Source organism: Primulina huaijiensis, chromosome 18 (assembly GCF_012295235.1).
Source record: "Primulina huaijiensis isolate GDHJ02 chromosome 18, ASM1229523v2, whole genome shotgun sequence".
NCBI classification, from domain to species: Eukaryota; Viridiplantae; Streptophyta; class Magnoliopsida; order Lamiales; family Gesneriaceae; genus Primulina; species Primulina huaijiensis.
In genome coordinates this window covers 18,080,295-18,093,406 of record NC_133323.1, presented here as the reverse complement: position 1 = coordinate 18,093,406, position 13,112 = coordinate 18,080,295, and the positions used below count along the sequence as shown (strand labels likewise).

At 35.2% G+C, this 13,112-nt stretch overlaps 2 protein-coding genes across 2 annotated transcripts; both read right to left on the bottom strand.

Moving 5' to 3' along the window:
* Positions 1-6: 6 nt before the first annotated feature.
* Positions 7-2,326, bottom strand: LOC140964951 (protein RGF1 INDUCIBLE TRANSCRIPTION FACTOR 1). The gene is made up of 4 exons (XM_073424951.1): positions 2,229-2,326; positions 1,807-2,085; positions 546-713; positions 7-292 (listed from the first exon to the last, which is right to left on the bottom strand). Exons 1-4 carry the CDS (start codon positions 2,229-2,231, stop codon positions 53-55), a joined length of 690 nt encoding a protein of 229 aa, XP_073281052.1. The 5' UTR covers positions 2,232-2,326; the 3' UTR covers positions 7-52.
* Positions 2,327-9,676: 7,350 nt separating this feature from the next.
* Positions 9,677-12,720, bottom strand: LOC140965176 (PHD finger protein MALE MEIOCYTE DEATH 1-like). Its single transcript, XM_073425271.1, has 3 exons — positions 12,345-12,720; positions 11,454-11,697; positions 9,677-11,360 (listed from the first exon to the last, which is right to left on the bottom strand). Exons 1-3 carry the CDS (start codon positions 12,649-12,651, stop codon positions 9,848-9,850), a joined length of 2,064 nt encoding a protein of 687 aa, XP_073281372.1. The 5' UTR covers positions 12,652-12,720; the 3' UTR covers positions 9,677-9,847.
* Positions 12,721-13,112: the final 392 nt, after the last annotated feature.

Below are 13,112 nucleotides of genomic sequence, written 5' to 3'. Positions count from 1 at the left end.
AATAAATAAATTAAATGGTGTACTTTTCATTTTCAAAACTATTTCCAAATTGTTAAAACAAAGGAGCTCTCCTAGGCAAACACTTCCTCTTACTCAACATCTTAGGCCTTAAAGATGAACCAATTACCCACTCTTGAATTACTTCCGAAGACTCTGTTAAAGAGAATGGTGAATCATATCCATTTTCCTTCGTACATTCGGAGTCGAAACTTGGGATATCGTCGACCTCTGAGATTGGCTCCGAGACGACCTTGTTCGTTTTATTTATAAAAATTTTCGTATCCATAGACACCTACGCATTAAATAAAACTTTTTTGATCAGTTTGATATATATAACTTTCTCAGTTTTTAAAAACTTGTTCTATACTTGGGACAATATGTTTATATCACATGCTCAATTTTCAAGCATTCTAATAATTAATCACAAGACTATATATTATTTTTCAAATAACATCTCGAATTTGGGGGGGAAAAAATAAATAAAAGTAAAAAAAGATTACAATGGGGATTATATTTCCAATAAATTAATATGGATAAAATCATACCTTGCAAGCAATAGAGCAGAAGCGATTAGGCAAGTCTTGTATGTGCCTCTCACATGCTTTGCAATAAGCAGCAGCGCCGCCGCCGACCTTAGCTTTTGAAATTTTTGCCTCTTTTAAATGTGGTCGGGGGTTCAAATGAACAGCTTTTTCGCCGTTGATTTTGTACGCCTGATTTGGACTAGTTGTATAAATATAACGACCAGAAGCGTAATTGAAAAAAAAAATAGATTTACACAAGGTTATTTGTGCAAAAAACCCATAAAAATAACTAATATTTGTTACGCAATAATTTCCACAGAGCTATCTGACATACGATAATTTTCAGTAAAATAATAAACATTCAATCATACCATTGCTATAAAAAAAAAGTCGAGTTCTTGTTCAATTACCATTGATCACAAGGAATACAAACCCTTGATCCTACAACAAACCCTCAATCATATCATTGCTATCAAAGTCAAGGTCGTGTTCGATTATCATGGATTATAAGGAATATAAACCCTTGATCTTACCCTTGACACATGATATTTGAGTTGATATAAGATTTAAAACATTTGGGTTGCAAACCATTCTTATCAGTTATAACTTTTGTTAAAGTGAGACGGTCTCACAAAAACTTCCGTGAAACGATTACCCTTGACACGTGATGTTAAAATATTTGGGTTGCACACCATTGTTATCAGTTATAACTTTTGTTAAAGTGGCTGTCTCCAAAAATTCCTGTGAGACGGTCTCACCGGTCAATTTTGTGAAATGAATGTTCTGTATGGGTCATCCACGAAAAATTATTACTCAAAACATATTAATTTTTATTATAAATATGGATAGAAGTGATCCGTTTTACGGATAAAGATCCGTGAGAACGTCTTATCAAAGACCTACTCTATATATAGTAAATAAATATCTGTAAAAAATAATTTATTCACAATTACATATTTAAAAGAAATCAAATTGGAGAAACAAAGCAAATAAAAAGGACTCAATTATTAACTTGTGAAATATTGAGAGATACTCCGAATTGGGTGAAATATTTTTACTCATAAATACAAGGTTTCGCAGACCAATTTGTTTTTTTTAACTTAAAAAGTGTGAAACTTTCCGTAGAAAAACAGTTTTTCACCATGAATAATAACCATATTTCATCCTTTTCATCATAGAGATGACAATCAATCACCATTCAACAAGTAATTATCCAACAAAATCCAATAAATCAAAAAAAAAATATTTGGAAACGAAAAATCAGTGAGAAAACGGTACTAACTTGAATTTCGGAACAGTCGAGATATCTCTGGATATCCTGGAGCCTAACGACGTCGTGGTAGACATACTTGCAGATTTGCAGCAGGCGATGGAGGCAATCGTGAGCCGAAGAAGTGACGCAATGCTTACATAAGCAAACCATACAATCGATGCAGAAATAGTTCATCTCGTTCTTCCTCAAATCTCCATGATCCACGCAGGCGCCGAAGAATTTACTGCGCAGTAAATCCGTAACCCAGTCCGATGGTTTTCGCTTCTTCGATCGGATTCTGGGTCCAATCTGCGCCAAAAAAAAAGGGGATTAATTGCACAAAATAGATCGAAATGGAGTTAAATTTGACGATAAGAAGCTGAATTATTGTTGGGAAAGTGATGATATGAATAATTTTAAGCAGAATTTTGATTGGCAGTACAAGAAGTTACCATGTTCTAGGGAGAGAGGAAAAGGGAAATCGAGAGGAAAACAGCGGAGCGAAATGACTGGAAAGAGTGATTTAAAGTGAGCTAAAATTCTTCAAATCACGAATACATATATATAGGATAAAGTGGTGCATCCAGTTCATATATATAGTTTTTTTATTGTAATTTTTAAAGTTAATAATTTAATTTTTATAAATCTATGAGTAATTTTATTAAAAATATTTATATATCACCTACCGTGCACACTTATGTGAGCACCGATAGATGAGTACCGATGCACACTTATGTGCTACTGGATATAGTTTTGATATGCTGCACAGCTACCGTGCACACTTATGTGAGCACCGATGAGGTATCACTCATCTATTGGATGCGAAATATTTATATATATATATATAGTTTACTTTAGAATTTATATATTATATCTATAAATTACATATTTAATATAATTTTATACATCCGACTTTCATCACATACGATTTCGATATCTTAATTATCATAAACATGATTCATGTACACAAGAATTATTTTACACACTTATCACATGCTATTACACAAATATAAACGATATGATAATTTCTGTTGGGTAAAATATGAAATACCCATCCACGATTAAGTACCAATTATACCATGGCAAAAACTTGTGTAAGACGGTCTCACGGGTCGTATTTGTGAGACGAGTCTCNATGAAACTGTCTCACATGAGACTCACTCTTACACAAATATAAACGATATGATAATTTCTGTTGGGTAAAATATGAAATCGCCATCCACGATTAAGTACCAATTATACCATATACATATTTCTTTAGCACGAAAATATTTCTTTTAGAGTTATTTTTTTAGGATGGGCCTAAAATATATCAAATTTTTTTCTCATAATATTCTATTTCAAAGTTTCCTAATTTTTATGGAAAAAAAATCTAAAAAAAATATTTTATATAAAAAAAATACTCAACCATTATATAATGAGTAAGTCTCTTGTGAGACGGTCTCACGAATATTTCAACCCTACTGATATTCACAATAAAAAAATAATACTCTTAGCATAAAAAGTAATATTTTTTCATGGATGACTCAAATAAAAGATCCGTCTCACGAAATACGACTCATGAAACCGTCTCACACAAATTTTTACTTTATATAATATAGTTAAGTATTGATAGTGTCATAGGCAAAAAAAGCTGATGATATGTTCACACGCAATAATTAATTGTGACCGACGATTGGGGAGAAAAGAAGGATGATGACCGTTGGATTGGGTGGGATCCAGAATCAGTATATCCCGCTAATCTCGGTCGTTGCTTCCGCAGTTGTGGAGGCGCCTCCTGTTTTTCTGTCCTTTTGTTTACATGTTTTTTTTAAAATCAAAGTTTTATAAATGTGTTCGTTGGAAAGTTTGAATAGATTTTGATTGGATTTTTAAAAACACCATGATTTAAAAGATAATTTATTTTATATTGGGATTTTATGCTTTAAAATTGTTATTTTTCAGGGAAAAATAAATGAATAGGTCTTTCATAAGAAGATATCACGGATCTTTATTCGTGATACAGATCACTCATGTCCATATTTACAATAAAAATTAATATATTTGACATAAAAAAATAATATTTTTTTGTCGATGACGACCCATATAAAATATTCGTTTCACAAAATTGACCCGTGAAACTGTCTCACATGAGTTTTCGTGAAAATAAATTATAATGGCAGTTAACTGTTAATAACCATGTGGCTCAAAATATGGGCTTGATTTAATAACTCGGGGATTCTAAATTCTAATTAAGAGCTGTTGCTCTACCTTGATTGTTATTTGCATCGTCTCATCTGGATCCATGTAGTGTCTAAGATCTATTTGGTCTTGAATCTCTCTGTTTAATCTACATAGAAAACGAGCCACAGTAACCTCATGATCCTCCTCTATGTTCGCTCTAATCATGACTACTTTCAATTCTTTATAGTAGTCCTCGACATTCTTTGCACCATGTCTCAAAATTTGTAACCTCTTAAACATTTCTCTATGTAGTGATTGGGAACAAACCTCTCCCTCGTGACACTTTTCATCACATCAGAAGTTTTGATAGGTCTCTCATTGCACCTTCTCTTAGTGGTCACAAGTTGATTCCATCAAATAAGGGCATAATCTACAAACTCAATAACCGCCAACCTAACTTTTTTAAATTCGGAGTAGTGGTGACAGTAAAAAAACAAGTTATACTCTTTTTTACCATTTTAAATAAGTCGTTGGGTCAGAAATACAGTGGAATGATGATATCTTCATCTTAATGCTACCCATATTTCTATGTTCCCTACTCTCATCGTGGTACCTACCCTGTACGACTACTTGTTTTCCTCTCCCAAATCCTCTATCACCTTTGTTCCTTCCTCAATTCTCATTGTGGCTCTCATAGTCGCCTCCCAAATCAAACTCATCCTCGTATTCGCCTCTACCCACATTCTTAGGCTTAGATCTACTCCCACTAGTATTAATGTAAGGTCCAAAATGCGATAACGTAATCCAACTGCATGCACATCTAGGAATAATGGAAAATGCTTAATTAAATTATTTTAATTGCATTTATTAAATGTGGTAGACATGTTTACATGTTTAAAATATGATTTTCTACTAGAATGCATAAAACAGTGTTTTTAAAGGTTATTTGAAACGCAATCAAGGAACGGAGACTGGAGACCATAAAGAGAAAATATTTTTATTAAATGATTAAGTTTAATTATTTAATATATGATATATTTTAAATGGTATTTTCAAAAATGGTGTTTTCTGAGATGTTTTTACGTCGAGTCGTATTTTAAACTGGTAATCGATTTTTGATGAAAATAAGAACTTTTTGGGGACTCGGCTAATATTTTCGAAAACTATCCTAAATGAAATAATTTTCCTTCATTCTAATGAGCCTAATGGGCATATTATACCTAAGTTATTTGGGCCTAGCTTACTACACAATTATTTAAATAAAAACAAGTTCCAAAACCCTAACCTACACCTCATACACATGCACACCGAGCCACAAAGCACTAGGACTCTCCTGCATCAGCATCACACACATCCACATGCTTTTATCAAATTCATGTGGGATTTGCAAGGAAATTTCAGCAAGCTTTCTCCCCCGTCTCTCCGCCAACGTCCCTCGCTTCAAAGATTATTTTCGTGCGTGAAACACGCAAAGAGATGCCTTAATCTTTTTTCACTCATCTTTCATACCATATTTAACATGGTTGCATGAAAAATATGTTCACTTTCTAATATTTTTGTTTTTATGGTAATACATGATCAAAACTTGAGTTTTCATGCCTTTAAATTCACACTTTTGTTGCACAAAGGGGCTGTCATGATAGAGCTATGGAAATAGATGTTTTTAAGTAGGTCTAAGGGTCATAAGAGGCATGGCTAAGGGTTACACAAGAGGGGGGAATAAGCTGAACGTTTTTGGGTTCGAAAAGCAGGTTAGGGTTTTGTTTGGGTTTCCTAGATGGGCGCGGCACCTAGCTGCTGTAAGGACGTATTCAGGGGTCTTAAGAGGGCTGAGACATGGTCTTAAATGGTTTGTACCGTGCCTAGTGCGAGGAGAGGGGCTGTAGGCGTGAATATGGGTCGCGCGAGGCTTCTAGTCGACGGGCTTGAGGGCTGCAGGGGCATAGCTCGTTAGGTCTGGTCCAGTAGCTTGTCAAGGTTTTGGTCATGCTCCTAGGAAGGTTGTATAGGAGATGGTCTTGTTGGTTAAGGGCTAGGGCTGAAGTGGGCAAGGTTGTGAGGCTAGGGTTTTGTTGGATTATGGGCAGAAAATTCAGTAGCTTTCTAGGCTTGTTCAAGGGTTTTAATTGGCTTGATTTGGGTTGCATAGAGTATGGTTAGGTGTTAATAAGCAATGGTTCAAGTTTGGTAAAGCTTCGAGTCGATTCGGGTTAAAACCAGGACTTAGGTTGAAGTTGTAAAACGAATTTGAAAATTAGTCGAGGAGCTTAAGTTTACGTCTAAGAAATTCTTATGGGGGTATTTTAAGGTATTATGATAAGTTTGATGGATTTGGGTAGCTTTTTTAAGGTCTAAGGGTAAATTGGGAAGGGTTTCATAGGTAAAACGATCATTTTACGCTTGAAAAATGTCAGACGTCCTGACAGTGCCCTGAATGCTGAAATGAATGTTAAAAATGTTTACTTTGAAAGGTTATGGAATTTTATGATGAAGAACAATACATGCTAAAAGACGTGTTGCATGCTTGGTTTAAAAGAAAATGATATTATTGTATGTTTTTTCTAAAGTGATGGAAACGAGGAAGAATATTTGGAAGAAAGTGATTTAATTGTGATGGTAAGAAAATGAGGATTCGTGAGGGACGAAGCCCCAGTCGAAACCGTTTATGGGACAAAGTCCCGTGGAAACCCAACGACCGAATTTCCATCAAAAATATATGATGATATGTAAGACCAAGGCTCAGTTGACGGGTAAGAGTGTCGCTTATGTCCTCGTCGACTATAGGACAAGGCACATAACGGAAAAGTGGTTAATGTTGCCTCGTCGCCTGGTACTATGGTTACAGCTGAGACTGATCAATCGACCGAAAGATGAAAGGATGGTCACAATTAATGAATAAAATTCACCTTAAAGAGAATGTATATGTATATGTTTATGATGAAAAGAAAATGATATAATGAAAGGAAAAAAGGTTTAAAGTATGCCTATTCATGAAAATCTATTTTATTAAAAGAATTTTCACTGTTGCATGTGAATGTATATGTATTATTTGCTATTTTGAGTAAGTTTTGATGAGTCATTAGACTCACATGTGTGAATGATGCAGGTGATAATAATTTTGATGATGATGGAGGACTTGATAGTTGAACTGGCTGGGCTGATGGTGCACAAAACCTGAGGACCTTTGCTAGTTTTTCCGCATTAGTATGATTTTAAAGATTTTATGACGTTTATGACTTTTGATGCTTTTGAGTGGTTTTGAGAGGATTTAAGATGCTTATACTTTATTTTAAAAAATACTAGTTTTAATTTTAGTTGACATCCTACGATTTTATGTTTTGCACTGTGCTTTGGATTTTCAAATAATTAGTCGGTGAGTTTATTTTAAATGGTGCAAAATATTTACATATATAGTAAGTATATTCGGCAGAAAGTATTTTAAGAAGGAAAAAAAATTCTCTTGCATAATTTAAGAAATGAGTAGTGGACATTTCAACTAACCTCAAGCTTATCCAACCTCTCGCGTAAGGGCTTCAGCTGGGTCCTCATCATCCTACTAAAATGACCTAACAACGCCTCAAATGGAACCAAAGCTCTGATACCAAATGAAGCGATTCTTCAAAAACGAAAAGCAAACGTGTTCAAAATGGAGTCACGCCCTCGATTCTATGAAATAAAAAATGTTGGATTGTCCTGATATTTTGAAACAAGTAATGATTTGTGATATTCACATATAAGTTACGAAAACTTAGCAACAAATATTCACGAAGATAACAATTGATCTCAAACGAACCTTCAAATAATTCGTCTTTGACAATCCGAGTGAAGAACAATCGACAAATGCTATAAAAGATTAAATCTTCTATAAGTTTGATTTTTGTGTGTACAAAGCAAAGCTTTGAAAATTTTGAGAGAAAACTCACAAATTTGATAAATTCTTCAATTAATTGTTCATATAAAATTTACAACTTTTGTTTAAATGTCAAAATACATTAAAATTTGTAATCTAGGGTTTCCTTATTTTTATTCTGCATTGCAACGCGTTGGGGCGGAGATTTCTGTCAGCTGGGGCGCGATGGTCTCCCAAAGTTTGCGCAGGAGGTGCGCTGGGGCGACTATTTTCTTCTTCTGGGGCGCGTTGGGCACTTGGGCGGGTTAAAAGCTCCAGTGGGGCGTGCCTATCTCGGCCCTGGGCACAAAGGCGGACAGAATATACACTGAGACGCTCCTGTCTTGACTTGGATGCCTTCTTTTTAGTCCTTCAACATTTGAATAACATTACAGTGGCTGCAAACTTGATTGGAATACTCTTGGTAGCTTGCCTTAAACCCTTGAAGAGCTTCCTTGAACTTCTTGCTCCGTCCCCCTTTTAATTGACCCTGCCCGTATCTCCAACGTGTCCCATGTTGTCTTCTGAGGAGAACCCGTGATTGCATCACTATAAACCCAATTTATTCCCTCATTAGATCCCTAAAGATTTAAACTCTATTTTCTTTATGTTTATTTTAAATTTCAGCTACAGGATTTTAGGACTACAAATAGGACGGAAATCGGGAAAATGGAAATATTGACTTAGCAAAATTGTGGCTCTTCCGTTGAATTCATATTTTGTTATCTTTTATAAATTAAAGGATTGTATATGATTCTGCTATCACAAGTTGTATATGATGATTTTATTGCAAGTCGAGGCCACATATATTGTTTTAAGATGAATATATATGAACAATACTGTACTTTGAATTCAGAAATTGTTTTAATTTAAATTTCATCTTTATTTCATCAAATATTCATAAACTATTTGAATATAAATTTTATCTTTCTTTCCTCAAATCCTTTTCATTTCCATGTAAAATATGATGTCTTCGAATGATATTATCAAACATGCAAAATGGGATGGGAATTTGGAATTTCCAAATCCATCTACAAATTTAATTTGTTTCCAAACACAATGGTTAATATTTTTTAAATTATTTTTCCTAATTATATATAGAATTATAATAAATTTACATGTCCAAGATTTTGACAATATTATCTAGAACAACATATATAATAGAAATGGGATGAGACTCTCAGTCGTAGCAAGGATCATAGCGTAAGATCGAATAACAATGCTTTGCTTCTCACAATGCTTAATTCTGATAAATTATATGACCACATACTTGGGTCTCAAACTCGCATGCTCTTCTTGTCGGGCTGAGTTTGGATAATTTCTCTCGTGGGCCATAACTTTTGTTGTTGGGCCATTCGACATGGACGCTAGATTGGATTCCCACTACCTCTTAGGCCTCCGTGGGCCATGTTTGTGGGCCCAATTCAGATTATCATCTTCTAATTTGGATTCACTGAATCAGAAAGCTAACTCTTTGTCTAGGGATGTAATCGAGTCGAGCCGAGTCGAACTCTTGAATGTTTGAGCTTGGTTCGTTNAGTAAAGCTTGAATTTGGTTTGTTTATCTTAACGAGCCTCATTAAACGAGCTCAAACGAGCTTTTATCGAATCGAGCTTCGAATAGCTCACAAACGGTTTGGTTCGTTTACATCCCTATCTTTGTCCGTTAAATTAATTATTAAATCTCATAAAAGAGGAGATTGTCCATCACTTATAGTTCGTCTGAAATGAGATCATATGTTTGAAACAATACTGATATTCTTTCTTGCCAAAATGAAATGTGCATATGTGCTAAGCAAGTTATTATAAGTGAAATGTGCATATGTACTAAGCTTTAATCCACCACTTTACACTCAGCTAATGAATATGAAAACAAATTGCTTCTGTCACTCTTTCTTTCATTCTTGTACTTCAAATTTAAACAAAAATATCTTTTCATCATCTACAACCTTCTCCTTCAACTATACTTCTTTTATATTTTCCTGTTGCTCCTATAAATGTCCCCCAGCTGCGCCTTCTTTAATACGACTCAGTGTCCATCCTATTATTCGATCCATCTTCATATCTCAGGCTCGTGACCAAGTCTAGCCCAGATCCTCTAACCCAAACCTCTGAACCAGGATGCACAGCACAAGATAATATAAGTTCATCTTCTATACGCTTCAGCGCTCCAATTTGTGTCAGCACAAGGTTATCCATTACACAATACGTATCTCTCAACGCGCATTGTGCCACCACTTTAAGTTCACCAATTGTAATCGAAGGCGGGACCACCACGACTTCACCTGGTGACAGTGGACGAGTTAACTCCGTTTCCAACTCATCGAAACTTGGGAATACTTTACATGTTAGTGCCATGAATTGGTTCACAACCTCTTTTTCTACCGGCCATTCCTTCACAAATACTTTAGAGTCCAAGATTAGCCTAGCAGCTAAACCTATTGAGTTCAACTCAGAATATCCTAATAGCACATTTGTGTAAATAAACAGCACTTCTTCTGACAAATTCAAGCCTAAGGAACCATTTAAGTTAGCTGACATTTCAAGATTTTCAGAAACACTCATAAGGGAGAACTCGATGCTCTTGGTAATTTGGTTTTTGGAGCGATATACTATTTGATTACCCACTGTTGAATTGTCGAATGATTTCAGCACGAAGTCGATCAACCCTGTGTCATGAATAAGGTCTCTAGCCTTGTCACGTAATTCTTGCCGTGGCATGGCCTTATTTCCTTTGTTTTCTTTTAAAATACTCACAATTGAATTCGCTGCATGCTCCAGTTTCTCTCTAGACCACCTGCAACTAAAATCCATTACTGGAATCTGCCATTTCATCAATTCTGCCTCTTTCATAATGTCATGAATGGTGAATTCCACTAATCTACCATATGGATTTATCGTGCGACGAATGATTTGATTCCCCACTTGGAAACACCTGATACATTTGAGCACAAAATCAATCAAACCTGTATCTCCAATAGATTTTCTTGCATCTTCTCTCAACTCATGCCTCGTCATACCGTCTTTACCATCAAAATTATTTGTTTTGTGCTCATTTAACAGATCAACAATCACTCTGAGCACTCCCTCCAGCCTCTTTGTAGACCACCTGCAATCACCTTTCGCCATTGAATGCACCAATGACTCTAAGCTGGTCGTTTTTTCTCCAGTTTTTGAGTCAAGCCCAGAAGGTTTGAAAACAGGAACCGCAAGCCTTGAGTTAAATCTCAGCATGTACTTTAACAAATCACTGATTGTGACTAATGGTTTATCACTCATTTCTCTGTACTTATTTATTGATTCTTTGATTTCCTTTCCATTTCTCTTCTTCTTGAAATCTCCGACAATTTTATCAAGATCTAATGAGCTCAGTATTTTCATCGCGGAACACAGTTCTTGCTCTGTAACTCCAGAAAATCTATCACAAAATTTGTAACCCCATTTTGAATACCATGAATGCCCATAAGCTGCACCATAAACTAATCTTAAGTCAATCGATTCCTTTCTTGAGACATCGCAAACCGAAATTTTCCTGCAAGAAAAGACACTAGCATCTTACAAAACCTTCAACCTAAAACACCCATTAACCAAATGAAATTTTACCAGATTCCAATCATAAATTAACCTGGCTCTAAGAACCGTGCAAAGGCGGTTCCAGAATTCCATAACTTCACTGACACCGATGAAATTTGTGCCGTATTTTATACCATTGATGCAGATGAGATGCCCATATCCATTGCAGTGAATCAAGCCATACAAACTATGGCTCTGGAAATGAGAAAAATTCCCATGTAACGGGTTATTCCATTTCTCATAAGATGGGATTATCAAATGATACTTTCTCTTGCACACAAAATGGTGGCCCCATCCTACAATACATACATCACAAGAACAAAAGAAGCAAAATCATAATTAATTTCCTTATTCTTCAAAAACCCATGGCTTTCAAACGATTCAAATTTGATTACATGATATTCGATGATCACAGAAAGTTAGTGATGGAAAGAACGAAATCATTTCCAAAAAATTAACAATCCCAGTTCAAATTTACCAAGAACAAGTGAAACGAAAAATAGAATCAACTACGCAAATACTCTACCAAATTGGATTACCAGAATTTCCCACAAAGAAATATTATCATGACTGTATCCAGCGCATTCAAACTACCTGATAATGCACAATGATTACAGTAAGGACTCATAATTAATTTCTTTATTCTTCGAAAACCCAAGAAAAATATCACGAAGAGATGTATGAAAACAAAGAAACCATCAAGAAACTTACAAAAATTTTCAATTACATGATAACTGACTATCACTGAAAGTTCGTGAAAATAAAAACAATACCATTACAAAAAACAGAAATCCAAATTCAAATTCACCAAGAACAAGTGGAACAAAAGAAAGAATCAGTCACGCAAATATTCAACCAAAATTTATACGAAAACCCAGAAATGTCAAACTTAAATTCACCAAGAAAACTGTAACCACGACATTGTCCATCAAATTCAAATTACCTGATAGTTTACAATGATTACAGTAAGGGTTCTCGGAATTCCAAACTGTTTCTTCAACAATAAACAGTGGGAAAGCGCCATCGTTTTGAGTTACAAACAACGTGCACCAAATGGGCATATCATCAACCGTATAATCCTCAATCTCCGCGAAATTCTGAACGAATAACAGAACGTTATCTCTGAAAGATCCGAACAGAGTCTTGCTAACCAAACCATGGCCCGCAAAATTTTCGAATTCGAGCAGTTTCTTCGGGTTGATTTTCTTTATCCTCATGTTGCAGGTTTCATTGAATGAATTGGACGTCATTAAAGAGAATCTCGCGAAGGATTCTTCTCAGTTTGTTTGTTTTATTTTTTTTTCCTATTTTTCCCCCAAATTTTGAGTTTCAAATTCGGAGTGAAGAGAGGAGGAAGAGGTTATATAAATCTTGGCGCTGGAAACCTGAGGATTGCGAATTTATGAAAATAGCCCTGGCATGGAGGGAAATATGCTAGCGGTTTCGAATCGGTTGGGGGGGTTTCCGGGTATTTCACTGGGAAGTGTTGGCATGAACGATTCTTATTCAAGTGGATGCGAGGGTGCATTACGGTTGGTTCTCTACGGTTGCGTTGCGTTGCTACGGTTAGTACGATTTGATCATTGTTTATGAGTACTAGTGCACCGACTCACGCGTTACTCTAAGTGTATAATATTTTTTATAATTCATTTGATTTATATTTAAATGAGGATCAAAATATAATTACAAGAAATAGTGAGAGACTACACAT

Coding starts and splice junctions, on each gene's coding strand:
- LOC140964951 (XM_073424951.1), bottom strand. Junction 714..1,806: donor TCGACTGTTCCGAAATTCAA/GTTAGTACCGTT, acceptor AGTCCAAATCAG/GCGTACAAAATCAACGGCGA. Junction 293..545: donor TCTGCTCTATTGCTTGCAAG/GTATGATTTTAT, acceptor TTTAATGCGTAG/GTGTCTATGGATACGAAAAT.
- LOC140965176 (XM_073425271.1), bottom strand. CDS start 12,651: ATGACGTCCAATTCATTCAATGAAACCTGCAACATGAGGATAAAGAAA. Junction 11,698..12,344: donor TAATCATTGTAAACTATCAG/GTAATTTGAATT, acceptor TATGTATTGTAG/GATGGGGCCACCATTTTGTG. Junction 11,361..11,453: donor TGCACGGTTCTTAGAGCCAG/GTTAATTTATGA, acceptor CTTTTCTTGCAG/GAAAATTTCGGTTTGCGATG.